This window comes from Geospiza fortis, unplaced genomic scaffold (assembly GCF_000277835.1).
Source record: "Geospiza fortis unplaced genomic scaffold, GeoFor_1.0 scaffold179, whole genome shotgun sequence".
NCBI classification, from domain to species: Eukaryota; Metazoa; Chordata; class Aves; order Passeriformes; family Thraupidae; genus Geospiza; species Geospiza fortis.
The window spans coordinates 281,315-308,858 of NW_005054533.1; the positions used below are offsets into that span (position 1 = coordinate 281,315).

General features: G+C 45.6%; 1 protein-coding gene across 1 annotated transcript in view; it reads left to right on the forward strand.

Annotated features, from left to right (window-relative positions):
- Window positions 1-27,544, forward strand: part of AGAP1 (ArfGAP with GTPase domain, ankyrin repeat and PH domain 1) — a gene marked incomplete at its 3' end in the record, with an annotated part of 314,049 nt that overhangs the window by 91,982 nt on the left and 194,523 nt on the right. The window contains exons 2-5 of the mRNA XM_031063812.1: window positions 7,047-7,105; window positions 11,190-11,277; window positions 11,938-11,949; window positions 25,401-25,486. Of these exons, the coding sequence (XP_030919672.1) occupies window positions 11,940-11,949; window positions 25,401-25,486 (96 nt within the window). The remainder of the gene's footprint in view (window positions 1-7,046; window positions 7,106-11,189; window positions 11,278-11,937; window positions 11,950-25,400; window positions 25,487-27,544) is intronic.

Below are 27,544 nucleotides of genomic sequence, written 5' to 3' on the forward strand. Positions count from 1 at the left end.
CTCTTTGTCTGCTCTTTATATTCCTCTCAGCCTCTTGGTGGGGTTGTCATTGCCTGCTGGAAAAGGGGCTGGCCCAGCTTCCAGTGCCACATTTCTGTGAGGGATGTGTTGGGAAATGTGCATTTGATTGGAGCTGAGTGCTGTTCCTGACACTCCTCACCCACAACATCCCCTGCTCTGTGCTTTTCCCACAGAAGGAAACTCTGCTTTCATCTGGGGGATTTTAATTGCTCTTACACTAACTGTGTGTGTCAGCTCCAGAACCCAACCCACTGGGAAAATACAGGCAATGGGAAATTGTCTTTGTTAACTATGTCATTTATTTTTCCTTGTAAAAAGCCTGCAGCCAAAATATCCGCTCTGTTTGGTTTTGGGATTTTTGTGGGGTGGGGAGGGTCAGGATGAGCACTCAGGCTTGGAGCTGCTTTATATTTAAGGGCAAAACAAATAATTTGGGGGTGTTGGATGTAAAAGTTTGTGCATGAGATTGGGTTTGGGAATACACTTGGGTCCATTATCCATCATTTCTTTTGTAGGAAGCATCCTACAAGGGGTTATCCTTAAGGAGGTGACACCTCTGCACCCAGCAGAAAGCTGTGAGGAGTGAGAGAGGGGGAATATTCACAATAATAATAACAATAATGATAATAATAATAGTTTGATTGGAACAATTAGAAAATTGAAGCCAAAACCCAAATAGTGTGCAGAGAGCCAAGTGCTCCCCAGCTCCCAAGCCCATATTTTGGGAAAGGCTGAGCTGGGGAGCTTGTGCAGCTCTTTGCATCCCTGGTCCTCCTTTTGTTTCCATGGCAGCACAAAGGATAACACTGCTGCTGCTGCAGCTGCCAGATGCTGCTGGAGGAGAGATTACAGCTTTGACCTAAATATCTCTTTAATACAGTTCTCAGTTACTGGGAGAGGCTTTTCAGATGTCACAGATAAGGGAGGCTCTGATGAGCACGGGCTGGGATTCCTGGTGCCCGAGCTGCTCAAAGCTCAGCCTCGTTCTCCTGTTTGTAATTAGGAATTGGGCATGGCCAGAGATAAATCTGCCCAATATCAAACATTTCTGCGGGAGCTGGTGGGGTTTTATCCATCCTGACAGGGCTGGCAGGGGATGGGAGGAGCCCTCAACTGGCAGCTCCTGAAATCCCTCTGGTTTTAGGGCTGGGATTGAATTCCCTGTGGCACTTTGGTGGCTTGCTCTGCAGCGTGGGCATTGCTGCTGTTGGTGAGGTGTAAATAAAGCTTTGTCCTGGCTGGGATGGCATTCCCAGAGCCTGGCTGGAGCTCCCACCCACAGGAGGAGCAGGGCAGGGAGCTGCAATGCTGCTCTTTGCCTAAACTGCCTGAGAATTATAAATTACACATCTGCAGCTCAGGGAGGAAGAAAGGGACTGCTTGGAGCTGGGTGGGTGCAGCAGTAATTCCTAACTGGCACACAGTGGGAAGCCAGAGAATTCATGATTCTGTCACACTGAGCAGGGAGGAAAGAAAACCTTAAATCATCCTGGTGGTTTTCTAAAGGTTTTATTTGTTACTGCTTTGTAGTTATTGTTTGGTGTAATGGAACAGAGTGAATAAGCAGAGAGGACTCATATAAAAAACTGATTGTGAACACCCAAACACAGCAGGTATAAAAATTTATAGAATTCCAGGGTGATTTGTGTTGGAAGGGGCCTTAAAGCCCGACCAGTTCCATTCCCTGCCATGGGCAGGAACACCTCCCACCCATAAAGGGTGCTCAGAGCCCCATAAAACATAGAAAAAGAACCTTTTGAAACATGACACGATCTTCCAAATAATATTTTATGCAAAGCTTAGAAATCAACATGTCAGGATGGTTTTCTGCTGTTTTCTGTTGGAACTGACTCAATGCTTTGACCCAAAGTGCTGGGGGCTGTGTTGGAGAGGATGTGCTGTGAGATTACCCCCCCTGAAAAATGTGAAAAATGCATGTTTTAGGAGGATCACAAGTCTCAACCCAAAAGCTGCACATTTCCCTCTTTGCTGAGAAAATCAGCGCAGGAGCTTTGGGAAATACATCCTGAAAGTGCTGCTTTGATACAGCTCCAAGAGAGACATGTGTGGCCTTCTCTGCATCCTCGTGGGCAAGTGGGAGCTTGTAGGAATATTTTCTGGACCAGTTCAGTCTCAGGTTTTTATTTCAGAGCAGAAGAAACTCTACATATTGCTTGTAATGCAGGAATTATCGAAGGGGGGGAGAGCAGCACGTGACGTGGCTGTTGGTGCTTTTAATTCATCCCTGTGTTTTTGAGGGCTCTTGTTCTTAGCAAAAAGCATCTTTAGCTGAGAGTTTCCAGAGAAACCCCTTGGCTTTTCCATATTTTATTTATTTACAGCTTTTCCTCATTTAAAGGGACAGCAAAGTAATGTTGGGATTGCCTGAGGGAACATTTTGCTAAGAGACTTTCCAAGAATTATGAAAGATTTAAGTCCTTTCATCCTGCAGAGATATCTGCCCACCCTTCCCTCACTTTTGCCACTGGCTTTCCATCTGGATCAGAGGAAGAGAAAGCTCTGAGCTTCTCAGCTTCTTGCTAGTCAAGGGTGAGAGATTTGGCTGAAAAAAGGGCAGAACAAGGTCAGTGGATCAAGGCTGGTGATGGGCAGGATGTGCTGGCACTGCCCAGGGCTGGGTTAATATTGGGACTGCCCAGGCTCTCCTAAAATAATAATCAACATCCAAACTGCTTTGGCTGCTGGGGATTATCTTCAGGGATGGTCCCAGAGGCTGGAGAGGGTGCTGTAAATCTGACTTGCCCCAGCTTTTAGAACCTTTTTCTCAGAGCTCCCATCAGCTGCCTGGCTGCTGCTGATTAATTCAGTTGACATGACAGTAAATGGAATTAATTTAGGAGAAGGTTTCTAGTGTGAAAACTCAGGGATGGGATGAGCCAGAGTGCTGGACCCTGAACAGCCAGGCCCTTGCTGGGAAACATTTCTGGTTTTCCCTCCCCTCTTCTGAGCCATGGGTGCTGGGGTTGGCCTTGACCCTGTGTTCTCTCATTAGCATTGTTTTGCTGATATTTATTTGGATTTTAGTGGTCATTCCTGCATTTGAAGAAATAGATTTTTCTGTTGGAAAATTCTAAGCAGTGCTTTTAAATATGGAATATTGGAACAGTCAGGCATTGGGGTCAGCTGCTCTCCTGAGCCATGGAGTGCATGGACCTGGGCAAGAGTGGCCACCAAACCCCAGGATTCCACCCCAGGAGGTGTTGGTCCATCCCTGGAAGTGTCCAGAGCCAGTTTGGACAGGGCTCATGGGATATTGGAGGTGTCCCTGTCCATGGTGGAATGGATAAGCTTTAAAGTTGCTTCCAACCCCAAACTACGCAGTGACCCTAAAACCCCTAAAGTGACCCCAAAACAGCAAGCCCAAACCCCTAAACTGACCCCAAACCCCACATGGGAGTCCCAAACTGACCCCAAAACACCAAATCCAAACCCCAAACTGACCCCAGACCTCTCATGGGGGTCTGGGATTCATGTGGTGGAACCAACATCTCATTCTTAATACTGGAATTAAGAAGGTTCCTCTGGGTGGGGTTGAATTGCTAAAGTGAGGGTTTAAAATAGGTTAGGATCCTCTTGGAGTTCTTGCTTTACTGTAGTGCTAGAAATTAAACCAGAAGAATTGAGGAAAAAAAATGAAGACTTCTGTTGTGGCAAAGTCAACTTTGTGAAGGAAATGCAGCTTAAATGATCTTGGTGCACGTTTTAAAAAGACACAAGTGACACCATGAATATTTGAAGCTTTTGATCAGTGATGCAGAAATGAAAGGAGCAGCAGATGCAACTGTGATTAATTATTGACAAAAGCCATTTCTTGCACGTGTGGAGCCTGTAGTGGGACGGGAAGGTTGAGTTCACTGGAATTCCAGGGCTGGGCAGTAATGCAAACAAGACCCCAGCTCATCAACTTCATCCATGTGGTTCTGCTTATTATGCAAATCTCTTCCAATGAGTTTAATCAACATGTGGTGCTGGGGGGTGGCAGCTTCAGAGGATTTTTGTGGGCTCTGCATGCTCCAGTTTGATGGATCCACTGGTTCATGCTGTAGCTATAACTTAGTTTTATTTAGGAAAATAATCCCCAAACCTGTTTGTCATGTTCTGTCTGTGAGTGTTTGACCTTTTCACCTTGACTTCTAGGAATAAATCAATTTTTCCTGAGATATTCCTAGAAGGAATTGGGTAGAGGCTGCTTCCAGGTCCACCCCAATGATGGCACACAAGCCTCACACTGCAGAACAGACCAAATGCTGTTTTATGCCATGGTCTGTGTTTAGCTGTGACAATTCCTTCTAAACATGCCAGTGTAGAGCAATCTCATGGATCTCCTAACAGAAATAAATTGGTTTTATTTTTTTAAAGGGCACTGGAAGACCTGATGTAAATTAATTGCAAATTGGGGATAATAGAAGTGGGAGATTTTAGTTTAAATGTAAATTAGTTGGGTTGAGGTCAAGGTGTTTGGGTTTTTGGTGTGAGGGGTTTTTTTTTGTTTGTTTGGGGGTTTTTTGGTTTGTTTGTTTAGCAGGCACATTTTGGCAATAAAATGGAATTTCAACCATTCTCAAGCATTTTGGACACTCAAAACCTGTGTGGGGGCAGGAACCAAGGGCTTTAGAAAAAAAGGGGAAGGTGGCTTTGTCAAGAACTCTAGCACCTCGTCAGGTGAATTTTATTTTATTTCTTGTATTGCTAATTGGGACTATAATGCACATATTGCCCCTATTGAGGGTCCTTGAGACCTGATACAGTTTTGGAAGGTCCTGGTGTGGGGCTTTGGTGCATTTGATGAGGGAAGAACCCAACAGGAGCAATAAATTCAAGTCCTTGGGCTGGGTCATCCTTTCTCTCTGCAGCTGCCCACCTCCTGCTTTGTCTTTTGGCCTCTGTGCTTTTTGGGATTTCAGCTTTCATTGCCTCCCTGGTTTGTTCTTTTGGAAAGCACAGGTGTTCCAAAAGAATATTTTAAGGTTTTTATTATAGGATTTGTGATGTTCTTTTACCCTTGTGCAGCTCCCCTTTGGCTTGGCAGGTTTTTGGTTTTTTTGCAGTTCTCCAAGTCAGCAGCAGTGATTTGCTCACTCACCTTTTTTTAGTCTTCCATGGTGATAAAATCCAGTGCTTCTCTTTCATGGAACCTTGTTGACATTTAACAGGGAGCTCTCCCAGTTTGTTTCACACACCTAAACCTCCACAAGTCAGGGATAAGAGGCTGATGGTTTTCCTTGACTCCTGAGAGTCTGGAGCCGAGCTGGAACCTCCTCATCCCCTTCAGCCTTGGCTGCTCCTTCCCAAATCCACAGCAAACCATGGGAGTTGATGGTTTCCTGTTAGGGCAGGGACATTTTTCCCCCAATACCCACTCTAAAGCTCCCCATCCCATTGCTCCCTGTTGGGCAAACATTCCTCCCCCCAGGAAGGCAGGAAAACATCCCAGACCAGCTCTGGTCCCTTTGGAATGCCTCAATCATTTCCATTTCCCAGATGGAAACTGCTGCTGGTTCTGTCCCCATCTCAAGTTCTGGGTGTGCTACAGAAAGGTTTTCCTTGGGAGGGGTTTGATCCAGTGGGAATTCAGGCTATGGAACAGGAGCTGCATGAGCACAGTGTCTTCTCTTGCACCTGCAGTGCCAAATGTTAAACCCAATTTCACTCTGAGCCTTTGCTTTTCCTTCCCCTGCCTGTGAGTGTGTGGGAGGCAGCTCATACCTGTCCCAAAATACTGATTATTTTCCCTGTGTTCTCATACAGGGTTTATTCACAGCTGGAATACAAAGGGATGTGTTAGGTAAAACTGGAGAAGGTTTCCTAATTCCTGGCCAAGAGGTCTTTTTGGGCTGTTGAGGCAAAAGCAATATATTTAATGGAGATAGACTGGGAAACACAAGTTTGCTTTGTGATTGTTTTTGGGTGGGTGCTGGGAGAGCTTGGATGGTTTCTGGAGTCGGTGAGGGTCACATCTGGAGGAGGAAATTGCCTCCAATTTCTTTACTCTCCAGATGAAAAAATCAAATGAAACAGCCTTCTCCTCCTGCTGATGGTGCATTGGAGGGGAAGCAGTGGCTGGCAGGACCCTGAGTGGCTTTTTAAAAATCAAGGTGGTTTTAACCTTGCAGCTCTTATCTCCTGTGACCTCAGGGACTGATTGGAGCACCAGGAACATCAGTGCTGCTCCATTTCTGTGGAGTTGCAGCTGATGTGTTCACCAGGAGCATCCTGTGCAGCACAGCCCTTCTGCATGGTTCTGCAGGGGTTAAATCAGCACCCACACTGGGTTTGTAGCACCAACATCACTCTCTGTTTGCTTACAGCTGACCAGACCTTTATGGAAGGAACAAAATGATAAATGTTTTTAAATACAGAAAAATGGAGCCTTATTTCTGTTCTTTGGTGTGGAATTGTCAGTGAGGCAGGTGCAGCCCAAAGAGCTTAATTTCTGTGATAAACCTGCCTTTCTTCAAGGAATCAAGTAGTTTTGAATTAATTTTGTAGTAAATGGCTCTGTGGTTTATTTCTGCCTAGCTTATGCTCCTGAAAAAATGGTGAGGAATAAAGAGAGATTTTCCCCTGCCTCAGCAGGGCTGTTCCCACTGGCTCTGGTTGCTGACATGAAGTGTGATGTGCAGCAGAAAATAACACGTTTCAGAGCCAGCAGATTTCCTGATTTACCTGGGTGGAGAAGTGACTGCAGCTGCAGTGGTGACATGAATGTGACAAACGCAGGGCTTTTCCTGTGGATGGGAAATGGCTCAACCAGGTGCACCCTAAGTGGAGTTAGTCAGAGCTCTGGGATGATGTGGGAGCACCTGCTGCTGGGAGCAGATCCGTGCAGAATGGGAATTTTGGGGATTTTTATACAATTTTCCTGGTTTTTGTCACGTTGGACCGTCAGCCTCTCAGGAATCAGACCTTTGGTCTCACATTCCCGAAGCTGTGGCATGAAATTGTGTGCAGCAGAGCATGAAATGTCATTATCCTGATGTTGGGAATGTTCTCCTCTTCCACAGATGCCTTTGTGAACAGCCAGGAATGGACACTGAGCCGCTCTGTGCCCGAGCTGAAAGTGGTGAGTTCGTGTTTGCTCCTGCCTGGGACATCCTGGGAATGTCACACACCACTGGGGATCTCCCAAGCTTCACTCCAGCTGCTGCTGGGGGAAATGTGAAAAGCAGTTTTCATGAATAAAGGATTTTTCATATCTATTATAGACTCACAGAAGGGTTTGGATTGGGAGGGACCTCAAAGCTCATCCCATTCCAGGGACATCTCCCACTATCCCAGGCTGCTCCAAGCCCCCTCCAGCCTGATCCTGAACACTTCCAGAGCTGAGGTTACCTTTGTGTATATTCAATATTCATTTTACTCATACTTCAAAGATCTCTCAGTATTTTATTGCTGCTGGAATTTGTTCTGCTCCATGAACCAGCTTCCAAGGGGGATCCTCTCAACAGGGAAGTCTTAGGAGGGCAGTGGAAGTTAGCAGCTGACATGTAAAGCTCATTTCATCTCCCCATAATAAGTTTCCATGATTTCAAGGACCAAATGTCTATTCTCCCTTTCTTTAAAGAATTTAAAGCTTTTCCCAAAATCTCAGTTGACCAGTAGTGTTTTGTGGAGGTGAGGGAAATCTGCAAGACCACACTCAGCAGGATAAATGCACTAATGGCAGCAGCATCCTCACAACTGCAGTTCTGTGGCTGCTTTGATTTTAGCAGTGCTCAAGGTGAGTGCAGGAAAACCTGGCAGTCAGTAGATGTAATTCCCTAATTCAGGAAGGGTCACCAGGTTTTGTTAAACAGATTGTGTCATTTGGAAGGCCCCAAATACCTCACGCAATGAAAACCAAGAATTCAAGACTGGAAGGTGTTGGTTGGGTGGGATTGCAGCACTGTGAGCTGGCTTATCCTGGGTTTCCTTGCCCATCCCTTCCCCTTCTCTGTGCCCTGCTGATTCACAGCACCCCCCAAGAAAATTGGGAATTGCAGGTGAGAGCAGAGCTGCAGGCACTCCATGCTGGGATTCAGGGCACAAACCATTGCTGAGCACCAGCTGGTGGTCTCAGGGTGCATTTTTCTCTTGTACCAGCCTGGCTGCACCATGTGAGAGTTACCTTGGGTGTCCTGCCCCTGACTTGTCTGAGGCAGGGCTGGGAAAACAGATTTCAGCTTTGTGGCTGCTGCAGAGAATGGATTTGCAGTGGTCAGCGTGCCACGAGAGCTGCCCAAGGGGAAAAGCACAACTGCTGCTGTTACAAAAATAATAATTTGATTATAGCCCTGCAAATGATGGAAGCCAGCAGCACCAGCTGTGCCTGTGAACTTGTGCTCCAAGAGGAAGGGTAAATTAGGAAGCCCAGCTGAAATCTGCTCTGCCTTTCCTGCACATCTGCCCTTGGGGAGGGCTCAGGGCTGGGAGTCCCCCCTGCCTCATTCCTGGCTGCTCCAGGGGTTGAGGAACACCAGGGCCATGGTAAAGGGAGAGGTTGTCCTCCTGTACAGGCTGGGAGGTCCTTAAATGGATTATTGTTGTTATTTATCTTTGATTTATTTCTAGAGCGGCTGTTGTTGTACCCTTTGGGCTCTGCAGAATTTTAAAGGGAACAGAAACTGGCTCTGGGAGAGCAGAGAGAGCCCCCAGGGCTGCAATAAAGGAAGGAGGTATTTCTCAGTGTGCCTTTGAGGAGAGAACAGCAGTCTTTGCCTCCTTCCTTTAGCTTGGTTTCCTTCCAGTGCTCAGAAGGACACTCAGGGCCACCTTGGAGGGGTTTGGAGTGCCCTGGGATAGTGGGAGGTGTCCCTGCCCATGGCAGGGGGAGGGATGGGATGAGCTTGGAGGTCCCTTCCAGCCCAAACCAGTCTGGGATTCTGTAACTGGTTCCTGCTGGGTCAAGAGCATGGTGAGACCACTGCCTTTGGTGTTCCTGGGTCCTGTTTGTTCATTAAATGAGGATGTGTTAGGCAGAATAAACATGAGAGATTGCTGGATAAAAGCACCAAATTTCTTGCAAAAAAGTGCACTCAGGCTCCTCTCCTGGACAGCTTTAAAATGCCAAGTGCTATCAGTACAGTTTCTGATTTTCCCCACCAGGCTTTAGGAGGCGTGGGCAAAGTGGCTGGGGTTTGTTTTACACCATGTCTGGCACATGGAAATAAATGATTCAGTGTTGCACAAGTCAGAACTGAAAAGAGCAGTGAGTTGTAGCTGAATTTTCTCCTCCCTGAGCTGGGTTAGGGTGGTATTTTTGTTCCCTAACGTGCTTGTCATAACTTGGTGCATTTCAGACATATCCATAAATAAATGGAGATGACTGGGATTGTTTGTTTGTAAAGCAGGGAGAGAGGAATATGACTGCTGTGAAAACAGGCTGGCATTTTTGTCATGCTGTGGGGGATCAGCCTTAAAGCAAATATTAATGCTGACAAACAGAGAAACTGTATCAGAAGTCAGATTTTTTTTTCCCCAGTGTGGAATTTATTGCTCCTACTTTGTAGGAATGTGTCAGAGAACCTGAAGTGCTGTCAAATGGTGTGACCTGGTATGACCTTTGGGATATTAAAAACAATTAAAATATAAAATTGTGTTCTTGAATCTTGATGTCTTTTAAATTTTGAGGGTCTCTGGATGGAATAAGACATCCCAGCCATGGGATGTTACCTCTGACTGGACCCCCAGGTTGATGCTTTTCTATTCTCCCTGCTAGTTACAGTTTTGGCATGAGTGTACTAGAAAATAAAATTAATTTCCATCCACCCAAGGCTAATCACTTGAAGTGAAGATTTCACTGGAAAATTGTTGTCTTGGCCACATGTGTAGACCATGAAAAATACAGTTCAGCTTTCACACACTAAAATAACTATTTTTCAGTGGTGAATCCTGAATGGGGGGGACTTTGTACGTTGTTGTAGGCAAAAAAAAAAGGGAAGGAATTTCTCCTTGGGAAGCTTTGTGTGGAAGGGGAGCTGGTGTCACTTTGGTGATGAGAGGAGGTGCCAAGGCCAAACTGTTTGCTCACAGGGCTCCCTCAGCTCTCAGTGGGTTTGTGGTGTGAGTGGGAGTAGACAAATGTACTGCAGCTCATGGGCATGTAATGGAGGGAAAAGGCATTAATTGGAGAGCTTGCTTCATGTTCTGGGGGTGAGGGACACGTGCTGGAGATGTCATTTTCTTCCCGTGACTCATCCCCGCATCCCTCCCTCCCTCCCTCCCCTGCTGCCCACGCTGTGGGATCAGCCCCAGACAGGGGGGAATTTGGGGTGCCAGCACACCTGGCTGGGTCCCAGTTTTGGTAAGGAAGATGCTGTCCTGCCAGCTGGGGCTGAGAAGATGGGGTAGGGAACGTGCAGCTCGTGGCTGCTGCCTCAGGCCCTTTGGCAATCCCAGGCAGATCAACAGAGTTCATCTTCTCTCCTGGGACCTTCTGTTCTGAACCTCTGGTGAGGGTCAAGTAAACAGGAGAGAGCAGAGCAGGCTGGGCTTGTTTCAAAGGCGGGAGAAGCTTCCATCACCTCCGTCCCCCAAAAAGGGAGCAGGGTGTCCTCAGCTCTGTGCTCCCCTTTAAAGCCACCAACCCCAAATCTCCTCAAGCCCTTGGGCACTTGAGCACCTCCAGGAAGAAAACTCTGTGGGGTTGGGCTGAAGTATTTCCCTGGGAGGGTGGGGAGGCCCTGGCACAGTTTCCAAGGCCAGGTTGGGCAGGGCTTGGAGCACCCTGGGATGGTGGAACAAGATGATCTCTCAGGTCCCCCCCACCCCAAACCACTGCTCTTCATAACCTCACCCTCATTAAACCCTACACTCCTAACCATCCTGGCTGTCCTCTCAGCGGTCCTAGGGGGATGAATAGGACTCAACCAAACACAAATTTGAAAAATCCTAGCTTTTTCTTCCATCTCCCACCTAGGCTGAATAGCAATCATTATTTTCTACAACCCTAAACTCACCCTCCTCAACTTCTACCTATACGCTATAACTGCAGCCGGTTTCCTCACACTAAATCCGATCAAAGTTTCTTTATCTCTTGGCACATTTTGCTCTGTGTCTGTTGCTGGGGGTGTTATTCCATGTGAAGATTTTCCTTGAAGGCACAGCTTTTTTGCAGGGATTGGTTACAGCTGAGGTTTTTGTTGCTTTCTCTCCGTGTTGCATGGCAGGGGATCGTGGGGAACCTGGCGAGCGGGAAGTCGGCGCTGGTGCACCGCTACCTGACAGGCACCTATGTCCAGGAGGAGTCACCTGAAGGTAGGTGCATCCACAGCTCCCATCCTGCTTTCCCCCCCACAAACCACATCCTTGCTCATTTTGGATCATGCAGAAATGATTAAAAAAAAAAAAATCCCATGTGCTATTCAAAATGCATGGGGGTTTTTGCTTTAACGTTCTCCAGAGCGGGCTAAGTATGCACAATAAAATTGTGGATTTTCCATCCTTTAAATACTTTGCTTTGCATCTTTTAAAATACTTTGGCCCCCAGTGTGTGTCCATATGGGAATTAGTCCTGATGGAGAGGAGTTGGCTGCTCTCAGTAGTGCTGCTGCTTTCACTTGGGCTGTTGAAAGCCACAATTACTGTCTGTAGTGGTGGGTTTCTTGTTAGGAGAATAAAAATCTTCACCTGAAAATGTGTAGCTTTCTTATTGTTTAATATATTAAATATTTGTGATTCTTTAAAATGTTCTTATGGCATAGAAAATTAATTTGTATGCTGTAGTGTTTAACATTAATCCCAGTTTATAGCTTGAAATCAAAAATTATCACAGTACCTTATCAAGGTTTATCTTACAGTAAATACTTTTTTGATTATTTTTCTTTATCTGTTCTCCTTATGAACTTTTAAATCCAACTCTGAGACACTGAATTTCTGGTTCCTTCTTTCCCTTACTGGCTGTTCCCTTCTTTGCAGATATGGATGCAGGTAACTATACATTGTCTTCATGGCAGCTCTGGTTTTGAAGGGCCAGATGGTGGTTTCTGTACTAGAGCGTTTTTCCCCCTTGTTTTGTGTATCATTTTGAGTTGTTCCCTTTTGATTTCAAGTCTTTAGTGCATCTCACTGTTGTTGTCTCTTGCTGTAGTTGTCTCTTCAGCAGTAGTTTGTAGTTTCATGCATCTCTGATAACATTTGTTTCTAATTAACTCTTACCACAGGAAGCTGGTTCAGCTTGGTAGTTGACATTTTAACAGCCTGGGATTGCAGTTAAAATGGGAGGAGAGGGGAAGGGAGGGATGGACAAGGAATTTTCCTGTGGAACTGCACTGACACTGAGGTCCTGCAGTTTTTGTAAGTTTGCCCTGAATGCTTTTGCTGGTTTGTAGCTAGAGCTGACAGTAATAATTGATGGTAGCAATTGAGCCTGTGCACAGAAGTGTGTGTGGATCATCTTGTGGCTGCTGACAGAGGCTGTAGAGGCACTGAGTGCAGCAGATCTTCAGCAAAAATCACTGTCTTGACAGATCTCTTCCTCCACTTCATGAACAGAGGATATTTGGTTTTGTTTTTGGTTTTTTTTTTTCCCCTTGGAAGTTTGAAATCTCCTGACTGTTGACAGGGCTAGCCCTCCTTTCCTCCTCAAGGATGAATATTTTAGGTGATATTCCTTGGGAGTGTTGCCATCTGTCCTCTTTGTCTTGAAGGATTTTTATTTACAGTGCTGGAGTGACGTTGGGACTGTTTTTCCTGCAAGGATTAGATGACAAAAGCAGTGTCAAATCATTTCTGTGCACATAAGTGTGCCTGACAAGCCTCACTAATGACACTGTTGCATTTCATTAACAGGAGGAAAACTGGAATAATTAAGAGCTCTGATTTGCCTTGTGAGGGATCAGGTCAAGGTTTCCAATCAAGTCAGCATGAAAGGAAATTCAACCCATATAAATTACCCTCAGTAAACATCTGCAGGGGGGATTTGGTAGTGGTTTACTTCTCTGTCAGAGAATCACAGAAGCACAGAGAGGTTTGGGTTGGAATGGCATCTAAAGCTCCCCCTGTTCCACCCCTGCCATGGGCAGGGACACTTTGCACTATGCCAGGGTGCTCCAAGCCCCCTCCAACCTGGTCCTGAGCACTTTTAGGTCCTTCAAACAAGTCCCTAGAAAATCCTTCATGCTGGAGGCCCTTGTGGATCCTCCCCTCTCTCCTTTTCTGAGGGACTATAAATGTGTCAGACTGTTAAATTGGATAAAGAAGAGGATGCATGTCAGATGTGAAGGTGTCAGCTGCTTGATCAGTTAAGGAAAACCTGAGTTTACTGGCTTGGAATGGCTTCCTAACAGCTAAATTTAACAGGCATCATAAAATCAGTGCCTAATGGGTGAGGTGATGGATATTTGCTTCACGTGGAAGTGCTGATTAGGGCCAGGGGCTGCTATTTCTGCTCTCCTCTGCCTCTAAATGGCTGCAATTACCAGGAAACCTGCCCTGCATCCACATCTCCTGCAGGCCTGGAGGGCTCCAGCATCCCAGGAAATGAATTTGAGCCATGTAAAGATGGTTTCAGGTTTCCTTCAGCTCTCCCAGTGAGAGATTTCTCTCTCTGCCCATCACCACCTCCCCACCAGGAGGAGGAACCCTGCACTTCACCCTGCAGTTCTCTCTCACTGCCTGCCCCAGTTCTTACTTCTGCTCAGAACTTTTCAGTCCCTCCTGTGTTTGCAACTTGCAAACCTTTGTTTTCTTAAAGAATAAGTTTTTATTGGGAGGAAAGACAGCCTTGAGAGTTTTCCTTTGCATATTTAACATAACTCAGCTGTGCTGCTGAGTGACACGTTTTAAATCAGATGTAAGAAAAGCAGCAATGTGTTACCCTGCTGTCAGGGGGGAATCTCAGTACTCTGGGACTTTTCACTTTTTTTCTGTGATGATACAAGAAGGAAATTGTTATAGATACATATTTTAACATTGGCTTTTTGCAAATATTAAAATGGATTCTGTATGTGTGATGTTAAAGTAGCTTTGTTATGAAGATACAGTTTTTATTTCTGTTGTTACTTAAGCTTAGCCATAGTAGTGAAATAGCTAATTATAAGTATGCTTGTGTTAAAATACCTACTTAGATAACATCTAATAAACATATAAAGAAGACACCTACTATAAATATGCCAATTATCAACACTCACTGTCTGAAGGCAGTGTAGACCAAAGCCCAGAAACTGGAGGTGATAAGAACAGACTAAAACCATAACCAAGGAATACACATACTCTAAATAAACAGACCCAAAAAGAAGATTTACTAAACAGTTCTTAGAACATGTGAACTGATTTGAAGAAGTTTACTATGCATAGGAGTCTAGGAATATACAACAAGGTGATATAAAAGAAAAAGTATTTAAAGAGTATCCCCAAAGATAACAGTGTGCTCTTAGCTGTAATAACCTTTACTCTATAATCCTCATCTCCTATTATCCTTTATTAGACTTTTTACATTTTCACCAGAGAGTAAATGTGTTTTTCACAGAAATGATGGGAGATAAGGAATCCTAGGGATTTGTGATCTTCTAAGGACCTTCTAAGCAAATGGAATAAAAGCTGCCACTGCTGGCTGATTTACCTGCTGAAACAACAAGTGAGCTGTGGGAAATGTTTGGCTTTATTTCCCCCCATCTAGAATTGAATTCTGCCTGTAGGAGCCAAGTGGGATGTGTGGTGTATTTTGAGGCTGAGTTGTGTGGTGGAATTTGAGACTGAATTCTTTGCAGACCAAGGTGAGCTGAAGTTTACAGGAGTAGTGAGTGGCAGGAGGATTCTGTTACTTGTTTGGCTTTTGTTTCCAAAAAGCCACAGAAGTGTGAAACATGACTTAAAGGCTTTTCCACATCTCTGGCATGTCTGTGAATATTTTAAATCATGTCATGATTATTTCAGTACTTTGTTTTCCAGTGAGTCTAATAAAACAAAACAAAAAGACAAAGGACATCCCATCCCAGGCTGGGATGACAAAAAAGGAGTTTTTCTCTATGTACTCTGGGATATAGTTAAGAGTTATTTATTAATTTCATGTGGAATAATTATTTTTAGTGTTTTAAAAAGCATAAAAGCCATCCACCATCCCAACTTGAGGCAGCAAGTAGCTGTTGCAGTCACTGGAGGTTTCATCTCTCTTTGTGAAGAAAGTTACACTAAAAATCAAATTTCCCCCAGTAAAAGATACAGAATGAAGCTTTTAATGTGTTTTGCAGAAAGCTATGATCATTTACTCTCTTTCCAAATTTGACCTAAAAATATTTTTATACTGTTTCAGCCTTCACCACATAACTTTTTTCAGTGCCACAGTGAGCAGTGTGTCACTTGAGTGGCAGCAATGGTCATGTTTAATATTAAAATATCAAATAAAGTGTCACCCTCAGCCTTCCCTTTGAAGCATGTCATGAAAATAAGTTGCCAGCCTGTAACAAAAGCATGCATTGATGATCTTCAAGGCTTTTCCAACCTCAAGGATTCTGATTCTGTGCAGAAATTACATCTTGAGGGATGCATGTCCATGTTTTTCAGTTTATCTCGAGTAACTATTCCTGTCTGCTGCTTCCTCAGCAAAGGGTAATTATGCAAGGAGGATTGAGGAAGAGTGCTTTAAAATTTCAGCTGCTTTTGTTCACATCCTCTTAAGAGATTTTCTGCTGGCCACAGACCCTTACACAATATGTATGCAGAAAGTTCAGCCATAATCTATGAACTGGGGTGACCTGCCAGGTGTCTTCATTCAGGTCTGAGCCTGGCCTGCAGCCAAGAGTGTGGACCTGCTTCACCTGGGAAAAAAACCCCAAAGGGATAAAAAAAGGAAATAAAACCACTGCCCCAGGGCTGGATGTGTTCAAGGCCAGCCTTGGAGCAGCCTGGGATGGTGGAATGGGATGGGCTTTAAAGGCCCTTCCAGCCCAAATCACTCTGGGGTCTTTCTTTGCTTGCTGGGAGGTTTAACCCTGGGCTGGGGTCAGGGTTTGTGTTTTGGGTTGGACAGAACATGGGGGCTGCAGCAGAACTGGACAATGTGTCCCCTCTGCAGCCCTGGGGTTCCTGTCCCCTTCTCCCCATGGTTCAGGCAGCTCTGCCTGCTGTGAACAATCAGGTTCCTGAGGCTCCCACTCTCTTTACAGAAGCCATTTTCTATTTTTATCCAGTTAATATTTCTCAGATACGTAGGAAGGCCATATTTACTGAACACCCAGATTTGATCTTTGATGAATAAAGGGAGGATGTGTCCCAGACTAATCTGTGAGCTCTGTTCTCAGCGAGCAGCTGGCTGCAATGTAAATGAAGAGCAGAGAAATGTGTCCTGTGAGGATGTACTTGGTGCTTTCCCTGCAATCCTTCGTGCTTTTTCCTTCAGCATTTTCTGGAATGCCAGCAAATCCCCATCATACATGTAAGAATTTACACAGGGAGGCTTTGCGAGAATCCCAACATGAGTTTAAAAAAGCCATATTAAGGTTTAAGTTGCATTTTGTGGTTCTTGGACTGCAAAACCTGAGGAAGCTGAAATTTTCTGTGTTGCTTTCAAATCCTTGGTGCAGTTTTCACGAGCACCCTCAGCACTTTGGGGCAGATGAAGGCTTTTTTTGGCCTGCAAACCCACAGGCAGGCACTGTCTCGTGTTCAGAAGCCAGTGATGACTTGGGACATGTGTTTCAAAATTACCTCTTTCCAGTTCTTTGTCTGTCTTTTTGCTGTAATAGCACCGAGTGATTATTTTTATTTGGCATTTCACGCTGACACTCAGCTATAAACCAACACTTGTCTCTTTTTTGATCCCTTTAAAGCACTGCTGCAGAGGGCTCTCTTGGGCTTTTGGAACCTTTTAGGCTCAGCATAAAAGAGGGTGTTTATGCATTCTGCCCTCTCCCCTCTGGAGCCCTTCCCTCTCCTCACCCTCCTGGGACTGCCTGTGTGGGTTAGAGGGAAAAAAATCCCTTTGAAAACCTCTCTGTTCCAGCTGTCAGCTTGGGGACTGCTTCAAGTGTCACACAAATAAGGAGCTCTGTTAATTAAAGGGAAAAAAACCTCAAGTATTTGCTCTTTAGGAGGTGCTCAGGAAGCAGATTGCCAGAAAAGCTTCCCTTTTAGGTTGTGTTCCTTGAGTGTCCTCAAGGTGTTCTCTTTAACACCTTGAATGGCCAGGGATTTTTGGGAAATAATGTCTGCAGCCTTGGTGTGCTCCTCTGAAGGTTGTGTCTCAGGGAACAACTGTAAAGCAGATTTATATAACTTCTGTTACAACTTTAGGTTCTTCACAGGAGTAGAAGTGACTTCTCCCAATAGTGAGTGATGCTACAAGAGGAAATGGCCTCGAGTTGTGCCCAGGGGAGGTTTAGGTTGGGTATGAAGGAAAAGTTTTTCACCAAAAGGGTTGTCAAGCATTGGAACAGGCTCTTCAGGGCAGTGGGGGAATCACTGGAAGTGTTCAAAAAAACCATGTGGGTGTGGCACTGGGGACAGGGGTCAGTGGTGGCCCTGGCAGTGCTGGTGGGGTCAGAGCTGGTGATGTGAGAGGGCTTTTCCAGCCCAAACTCCTCTGGCATTCCAGGGCTTTGAGTCTCCACTGCTCCCTGCTCTCTGCTGCTTTTGAAGCCACTTTGGAGTGGCTCCTGCTGGACCTGCCTTTGCTTTATTTCTCAAATATTTCCCAATTACTCTTTCTAGATGGATTTCTAAATCACCATTTCACTCTTGATCTCAAAGCCAGGTTTTAATATTTTTCTTTGAGCATGTTCCTTGTTCAGCTTCTATTTGATTTCTTACTGTGAGCTTGTTTTTCTTCCCCCACTTCACTGAACCTGTTGTTGTTATGGGAAGTTGTATCAAAAAAGAAATATTCACAGTATTTTGAGTTCTCACAGGCCCCTTGATTTGCTGCCACAGCAGGGGTTTGTACCCATTTTAGGAAGGGCAAAATTATGATTATGGTGTAATCACTGCTAAGTCCAGTTTTGACTTCAGTTGCTATTTGTGATGTAAAACTGCAAAGAAAGGACAGGTATTGGAGAAGGTATATTGGCTAAGTATAAAAAGCAGAGGGGTGTTTGAAGGGATCTGAGATCTGTGCATCAGTGCTTACATTTTGGGCTATCTTTGTGAGCTGTTTAGGGTTTGTTAGTGCACATAGGGATTTAGCAATTATGTTGGAAGCTTGTGAGGTCAAGCAGAAATTTTGAGCAGTTGAATTTCGTGCTAGATTGAAAGCTGGGATGGGTTTGCCTGGAACATAAACTGCCTGAGAAGCCAACTTAGAAGGAGCTGCAGCAAAAATAAAGGATGATATTTTAAATCATGGGGCTGGCTTTGTGAGGAACTCTGTTTGGAAGGTGCTGTTTTGGGCTGTAAATGTTTAAAACTGGAAAAGACTGGTGGTGGAAAAGGTGGGAGTGTGCTAAAGTGGTATCACATCCTGCCTGAAGGAGCTGACTTGCTGGTTTTTTTGGTTTTTTTTTTTTTTTTTTTTTGTCTCTGGATTGATAAAAATAAGCTTTTAAAATTAGACTTGTGTATATACAATTAGTGGGTGTGAGGTGTAAGCAACTCTCTGCACCTGCTGTCAGTAAAATAAACCAAGAGAAGGAAATGAAAAAAAAAAAAGATGAAAAATGAGCTATTAGTAGAAATGGGAGCAGTGATTGAATTGTGGGTCCTTGTCAGCTTGTGGCTGACAACATCCCCTGATATTGGGGAGGTTGGGTGGGTGTGAGGGCTCTGGGTGGGTTTCAGAGGAGGGGGCTCCCCACGGGTTCCTGGGGCTTGTTTTTCCTGCCCTTTAATCTGTCAGAAACACTTCTGAACTAGGAGAACACACAACATGCTCAGCTTTTTCTTGCTCAGTGCCACAATTGTTGTGTGTTGCTGTGCACTGGGTGTCTGATAAAGATGGGTTCCTGCTTCATGTTGGACTGAGGGGTGTCTGAACCCCAGGTTTATCCCTGGAGTTGGGGTGTAGTGCTTTGTATGTCTGCTGCACCTTGATATTCTTGCCTGTTTACCTGGGGCCATAATAATTAATAACTGGCAAGATGGGAAAAGTATTTCCCTTGCCCTAAAATGGGATCAGCAGTTTATTTCTTAGTAAGAATTCACACCTCTTCCCCCTTCCTAGTCTGTTCTCCTAAATAACCAGGGTTCACATGTTTATTTTTCTGCCTGAGTGTTTTGTAGGCAGATTTTGGTCCTTATCTGCCATGGGTTGCCCTGTCCAGATCAGCACAGGCTGAGGCTGGTGTGGTGACACGGTTTAGGACAAGCTGTCCCCTTCTCTGCACTCTGCAGGAATTCCCAGCTGCTTTTCTCTCTTGTGCCAGAGGTTTTTGCCATCCTGCCCCATCTTTCCACAGCTGCTTTGTCCCCACTTTTGTCCCTGTGATGCTGCTTTTATTTTTCTCCTCTATTTCTCGAGCTCGTTACGCTCATGTTGAAGTACAATCCAATTTTCTACCATAATTGCAGTCCCTCCTGCTTCATTATCTAGAAACTAAATAGCCTGTTACTTCCATCTTCTAGGTTATTAATAAAGTGGGTGCAGGAGGGTTGAAACTGCTGCAGAAACTTGGATTACTATCGTGCTGCTTCTTTCAGATGAGTCATTTGATGGGGACAGAGTGTGCCTTACCTCTCCGGCTGCACTCACATTACAGTGATTTTTTTAAGACTGGCCCTCTCTAATTGGCTTAGCACAGTCTGCACTGGCTGTCAGGAGCTTTGCAGTGAAAGTAGAAAATGCTCTGCTCTGCTCCTGAGTGAGCCCTGTCCCTGGGCAATGAGGGAAACTTAATTGCTCAGAGGCCGGCTCTGGTTTGTTCCCATTTATCTTGGTGGTTAATCAATCCCCTTCCTCTCCTGCTGCTTGAGCTAAAACACTGGATCTAGCTCAGCCTGTTTATCATGGAATCCCAACATGGTTTGGTTTGGGAGGGGACCTTTAAGCTCATTCCATTCCACCTTGCACTGTCCCAGGCTGCTCCAAGCCCTGCCCAGCCTGGCCTTGGGCACTGCCAGGGATCCAGGGGCAGCCACAGCTGCTCTGGGCACCCTGTGCCAGGTCCTGCCCACCCTCACAGTTTCTTCCCACAGTTTCTTCCCACTTTCTTCTTCTGTCCCATCCAGCCCTGGAGGTTCTATGCAGCTTGAGGTAATTTTTATATATTTTTGAAGTGTAAGCTTTTTTCCCCTAAAATTCCATTGATCTCCCTTGAAATCACTGCCAGGTTTTGGGAACCCATTGCATCTGCCCTTCTGGAGAGGCACTGCAAATACATCAGTGAGTGCATCTCAGAATTCAGTTGTTAAATGCCACTACTAAAATTCCAGTAGTGAACCCTCTTTCCATGGAGTTGCAAGATCATGTATTAGTGCTTCCTTGCCAGGTTTTAGGTAAAGATCAGATTATAAGATGCACTATTTCATTAATGTATACGGTGCCTGTGGGGGTACCTTGCTGTAATTGGGTACGGCTTGATACGTCCAGGAGACCTCTCCACCTATTTCCTAAACCTATGGAGAGAAGCAGGTGTGGGGATTGAAAAGCTCAGTCTAGGCTGCTTTTGTTGGCTTTTGGGGTTGTTTTTACCCAGGTAGTCTGGAAAGGTGGTCCAGGGCTCCTTTTGCAGCTTCAGCCTCGTGTGGCAGCGATGGTTCCTTGGTCTTTGACCCTCGACCCAGCTCAGCTGCTCACAGTTTCTAAATTGTCGCTTAGCACTGTGGTTATATTCAGGAAATGCCCAAAAATCACAGAATCATGGAATATCCTGAGCTGCAAGGATCATTGATCCAACACAGACACCCCAACAGTCCCACCCTGTGCATTCCTGAGAGCTTTGTCCAAACACTCCTGGAGCTTTGGCACAATTGAGGCCATGACCTGGGGAGCCTGGGCAGTGCCCAGCACGCTCTGGGGGAAGAACCTTTTCCTTTTTTTTTTTAATGTTTTTTTTTCTTTTATGGCAATGCTACAGAAAACATTTTAAAATTAGTTTATTTCAATAAAAAAACAGGAGTAGCAAACCAGAAGACCACTATGTGTCCATCTGTTTGCACAGAGAATTTTTGAATGTGTTTCCCTGAAGAGGAGCCAGGTTCTTGGCACTGATGGGGGGGAAAAAAAGGGAGAGAACGTGCATGTGTGAGACAACTGGCTGCTGCTGTCAACATGCACATGTCACTGGGAATATAAAATCCAGGAGCTGCCTGAGTCCTTTAGAGCTGCCTCAGTCCTCCCTTCTGTCTTGCCCTGCCACAGTAGACGTTCAGCTGCTGCCGGTGCTTGTCGTGTGGCCAGCCCCCCGAATTTATCCTTCTCACATGGCTAAATAACTTCATCCCCGTGGCAATTTGCTTGAATAAAGAGCCTGGTGAGCACAGCGGAGCCTGGGGATGCAGCAGCAAAATCAGCGGCTGCTCCGCTGAGCAATTACGCGCTGGAACGGCTCTCGGCAAGAGGAGGGGGTGGCCAGGCTGTCAGAGGCTGGATTAAAGCCTCCGTGCCCAGAATTCCCCATGTAACACCCAGCTTTTGTTACAGAGAGCACCTCTGATTGCAAAGGTGTGCAGTGTTTAAATTTAATACCAATTTTTGCTGGTTAATTTCTGCGGCGCCGCCGATGCCGCGTGCTCACCTTACGGAGGGTCGTGCATGACAATGAGATCAGGAAGCTGTGCTTGATCCCCCCTCTTCCAGTTTGTGCTGGGTCTTCAGCCAGGGTTGTAAATTGCTGATGCACAGAGTTTATTTAGCTTTGTGTTGATCAAAGCTGTGTATTCATGTGGGACATTTTACAGCAGGAGTGTGGCCAGGTGCACCTGGGAGAGCCGAGGTGGTTTGGGGGCTGCTTCACGAGTTTGGGCACAGGGAGCAGTGTTTGTCACCTGCAAAAATTCTGTGCTCATCTGACAATGAGCCTGTGGGAATGGGCACTGTTCTAGCCCTGGAAAACTGGGAATAACTGCCTTGAAGTGCCTGTGGTGCCCCATCCTTTGGCCACCAGTCGTCCCCTCCCCGTGGCCTCCCCTGGCAGGTACATCTGGGAGCTGAGGAGCTCCCTCATTAAAAAGCTGCGTGTGTCATAATCCTGATGGGACCAGAGCAAAGCCAGCCACCTCCCCTGGGAGTGGTGCTGTAGGTTTTGAGCTCGTTCTCTATATTATGAAGGTCATTTCTTTGTTCTCAGTGCTGTTGGTTTAGACGGCAATTCCTGGCTCTGTCACATAGGCAGATATTTGGGAAAATAGGGGGTATTTTGTAGCCTTGGGAGAGTGTTTGGCTTCCTCATGGGTTGCTGTAGTCCAATATTTGAACTGGCTGATCTCTGTAATTCCTCTTTGCCTGTGGTGCTTTACAAACCCCGGGATGTATTTTTAAAAAAATAATGAACGTGGTGCTGTCCAAGCTGAAGCGCCCCAAAGTCTCTGCCCTTGCCCAAACTGCTCCTGGGTCTCATCAAGGCTCATCAAATCAAAGGAGAAGCAATTTATTGTTTGCCTTAATCCTACAACCACAGCTACCTGCAGGGTACAGCCTTGCTCTTTCCATTCTTCACTGTTTATGCTTTTGTTTGTGTAAATTCCTGATATTGAGGTAGGTTTTCTTAATCTCTGTCCTGTGCAGCACCTAATTTTGTGCTGTGCTCATGATAAGGGCTCCTTAATGGTTAGAAGCACAAGTTATTAGGGATGAGTCCTGCTGTGAGCTGAGATTTGCATAAAATAATTCTTACTCGAGGGATGAGCGTGAGTTTGCTGTTCCATTTCTGAACCTTCAGATTTGTTTTGAAATATTTAGTACAGCTTGGAAATGCAGGGCATTCTTTGAAACAGTTTGGTTGGAGGGGTGTTAAATTCAAAACTGTTTGTCATGAAATACTTAAATCCAAACAAAAATCAAGGATTGTGAGGATGTGCCAATTCCAGCTAATGAGCACATCCTGCTTTTAAGGGTGAAGAAGGCACTTGAACAGATTTGAGCTGACTGTGGCTGTTGGCTGCAGCAGGGTGACAGCCCTCGGTGGAATGGGACAGCATGTCAGGATCTGAATTTAATACTGGAAATAACAATAATTGCACTGAGCTCCATGCCCAGGGTTTTTGGGAAGGCAAGGAGCAGGTCCCCAAGGTGATCATTTAGTGTGGATTCACATAGGAAAAGAGCTGCTGGCTAACTTGCAGTGTATTTATTAAATTCAATACCCTTTTCCAAGCTGCTCTCAACAGTCAAATCATGAAGGGTAAATCTTGTAGGGCTCACGTTTGTGAGCTGTACACTCAAATATCTTTATTTTAGTTTTCAATTCTGTGCTTCAGCTTTTTAATCCACCCTGTCTGTACCTTCTTTGTGCCTCTGAGGACTGTTTGAAGGTACAGTGAGACTGGCAAGGCATCCTGTTGACCACAGGAATAATGAGTTGGCTCCCAAACGCATTCAGTGTGTGGTATTTTGTAATTAGCCAGGGGAACTTGCAGTGTTTAAAAAAAAAAAAGGAAATAGGAAATGGCAATTAGGCAGAACTTTCCCTCTCTGATCAGGCATATAGTGTATTTCCATTGTTAGTTACAGCTTTAAAGCCCCTCTCTGGAGGGCTCTATATTAAGTAATTCATCTTAGTTAACACTTCATTGGGAAGCACATTTAATCGACAGCGTACAGAAATAATGGCCTGATTAATAGAAATCCAGTTCCTGAGAGCTGAGGCTGTTTCCTTTACAAGTTCTACACTTGTTTGGGATTGTTCTTTTCAGGTTCAGTAATGATAGATATCTATCTGCCACTTGATCTGCAAGGGCAGGATTGAAATCCACTTTGTGAGCGAGATAATGAAAATCCATACGTGGCTCTTCTGCTCCTTCTGTGCCATTAACCAACCAGAAATGTGATAGTCTTCATTGCTGCATGTTTAATACTGCTAATAGGATAAGTTTATAAAGAAAAGATTGAAAAAAAATCCCAAACAAAAAAAACCCCAGCACAAACCCACAAAACCTCTAATTCTTACGTCTTTTATTAAACACAAAATGTGTTTAAACATGCTTAAGTGTTACACAGAGCTGAGCTGTGGAGTAATCTTGGTTTGAAGGCTGGGGGGGAATGGTGGGTCTAAGCCAGCGTGGGGTTCCCCTAAGGCAGCAATTTTTGTGCAGATTGTTGTGTTTTGAGGATCAGCATTAGCCTGGAAGTGCTGACTTTCTTGCTTAGGGAGCTTGTTTGGAGAGCAAGGCAGAGTTGTTGGCTCTCTACCATTGGTTGTTGTGGAATGACTCATTTTGGAGCTGGGAAATTGGGTTCAAATTGGAACTAAGTCCAGTTTTTAAAAATAGGACAAAGCGAGAAGTTTGGGGTGTGTTAATGGATGTGTTTTTTCTCAGTGTGGTAAGCTCAGCTGTGAGGGAGGGTGATGCTAAGCTGGAGGCCTTGGGGGCTTTGGGGCTTAGGTGGGGAGATAAGAGTGGGTTTGCTCCAGGAGAGGAGCCTAAATGCCTCCCCAGTGCTTAGGCCAAGCTTGCTAATCCTGGCTTAGGCTCTGTCACACCAGAAGCCCTAAATGGGATTTGTCATTTCTGAGAGAGGCAGCAGAGTGCCCAAAAAACGCTTTTAGCTCCAAAAGAAGCAATCCCAGCCCTGCCCTGGGGTGGTGGCTGAGTCCCTGTGAGCCAGGGGACAGGAGGTGACAGAGCAGCTGCTGGGCTTGGAGCCTCCTTGGTGGTCCCAGGCACCCTTGGTCTGCACTCCCTGGAAATCCAGGATCAGGAGTAGGATGTGGCTGGAGGCTATGGCTGCCCTCTCTTTATCCAGGTGTCCAGAGCAGGTGTGGGATTCCTCCCAAGCCAGCAGCACAGGCTTCTCTGCTAGTTTAGCACATCTCTCCAGGGCTAGCACCATCGTAGCTTTTTTGTCTAACATGTGTGTGGTACCTTCCCCTAACTGTGGTGTATGAGTGTAGAGCTCTCATTCCCATAACATCCCACTCTTGTGTGCTCTGAGAACTGGGCTTCCCTTGGGGAAATGCTGGATGCCACAGGAAACTGCTTTTGGTGACGAGACACGATTGTTTGTGTGCACTTTGCCTTTCTTAGAGACATTTCTCTCACAATTATTTAAAATACAGGGTTTTAATTGTATGCATCAACCCAAGGACACCTAATGTGGGTTGTAATGCAATTTCTGGCTTTTTCCCACATTATCCTTATTCTTTATATATATTATATATTTTATATATATATATATATAAATAAGGCAAGTACATGTCTTAACTTTAAGTAATTCCCATGTATGTGCATATAAACCTCAGTAACGTTCCAGTTGCTGGTTAATTTGCAAAGAGCTTTTTTTTCCACAAGCGAAGCCTTTTTCTGTTGTGTGTTTTGTCCCTCTGCTGTCTGTAACCAGCTGCTTTGTGTGGCAGGTGGGAGATTCAAGAAGGAGATAGTGGTTGATGGACAGAGCTACCTGCTGCTGATCAGAGATGAAGGAGGCCCTCCAGAGGCACAGGTGAGCCCAAAGCCTCGCTTTCCCTTGTTTTTCAAAACTTCCTTTCAAAGAGCTGGCTCTGCTTTGTTCTGTCCTGGCTCCTTCTCATCTTCCTGCCAGGAGAATTCCAGCATCAGCCTCAGGTGAAAAAGATTTTGTCCAGCAAATGGTTGGGATTTCAGTTATGATGGATGGATGAACGTGTGTAGCAAATATTTGGGATTCTGACTGAGACTGTGCAAGTCAGGATATCCAGCTCATTTATACTGAATTCCCAGGCATTGTGCTGCCCCTGGTCACACATCAGGATTTCATGGAAGCACAGAATGGTTTGGATTGGAAAGGACCTTACAGCTCATCTCACTCCCACCTCTGCCATGGTAGGGACACCTTCCACTATCCCAGGGTGCTCCTAGCCCCATCCAACCTGGCCTTGGGCACTTGCAGGGATCTGGGCACTCTGTGCCAGGGCCTCCCCACCCCCACAGGGAGGAATTCCTTCCCACCATCCCATTTAACCCTGCCCTGTGGCAGTGGGAAGCCATTCCCTGTGTCCTGGCCCTTGTTCCAAGTCCCTGTCCAGCCCTCTGGAAGGGGCTCTGAGTTCTCCCTGGATCCTTCTCTTCTCCAGGTTGAGCACCCCCAGCTCTCCCAGCCTGTCCAAGCCACTGGCTGTGGAGAAGACACTTGAGGGTTTGAGTGCTTGACCCTTACTCTGTTTTGAGCAAGAGTTTGCTCATGTGCTGCTTAAATCACCTCAGATTTAAGCATCTGTGCTGTCTGCAGGCAGCATCCTTGTCTTGTGCATCCTCCTCCTCCACCTCTCCTCACCTGGGCACTGGCAGGATTTCCTGAGTGTTGGCTGCTGCTGCCTGGCTTTGCCCGGCTCTTCCGGGAGGGATCAGCTTCCAAACAAGCAATAATTGAGCATCAGGAGCTGCCAAACAGCTGAGGGGGAGCAGTGCCAGCAGCAGCAGCTCGGGTTTGAATGCAGCAGCACAGCTCCAGGAGGGTGAGAGCGTGGGGGAAGGTGCCAGGACAAAGGGGAAGAGAAAGGACAAGGAGGAAATGGAGGCTGAGAGAGACAGCCTGGAAGGAAGGAAGGAAGTCACAGGACAGAATAAAGCACTGGCACATCTGGCAGCAGGAGCAACAAGGACAGCTCTGTGTGGGGCTGGGAGGGATTTGGCTGAAGCACCCCCTGCTTTCCAGCCTCTGATGCTTAGAGAACATTCACTCATCTAAAAATGTGAATAGTGGAGGTGCAAAGGTACATGCAGCAATCTGAGATGGTTTTGTGCCTGAAGAGCTGGGTTTGCAAAGCTCACAGGACTGATGAACAGCATGGGGTGTGCTGCTGGGATGTGCCAGGTAAATCTGGGGCTTTGGCTGCTGTTGTCCAGTGGAAGGTGTCCCTGCCCATGGCAGGGGGCTGGTATGAGATGAGCTTTAAGGTCCCTTCCAGCCCAGACCATTCTGGGATTCTGTGGTGGCTGAGATTTGTTCTCCATCCTTGTGATTTGTGGAAGAGGTCTGAGGTGTCAGTGCTGTCTCACCTTTCAGCATGAGGCTTTCTGTAAATTCCCTTTGGAGTTTTTGGTGTAATTTCAAGTTAAATGCCTATTAAAGATCTTTAATCTTTTCATTAATTCCTGCAATGAAAAGTTTGCTTGTGTGTTCATGAATAATTGGGATTGAATTCCAACTGCAGTAAGTAAGGAGCTGACATGTGGAGTTCTGGCACTGGGTCATGGGTATTCCCCAGGTTACTGTCCCCTTCTTTTTGGCAGGAAGGGAGAAAAACCAAACTTCCCTTAAGACTCTTTTTGTGGGTCTATGATCTCTCCTTTCTTTGCCTAAGATAAAATGGTTCAAAGACGAAAATAATTCAATTTCCTTTTGTAAAACTAAATTAACCTGGTGACTGACCTACAATGAGCTGCTGCATGTAAAGTTTCAAATTTAAAACTTTTTTTATTATTTGGTTTAGGGCTTGCCTTGAACTAACAGCTCTGCTCACTCACAATAATAAGTCTGAGAATGGATTTCTATGCCAGCAGCTGATTTGTCCTTGTTTCC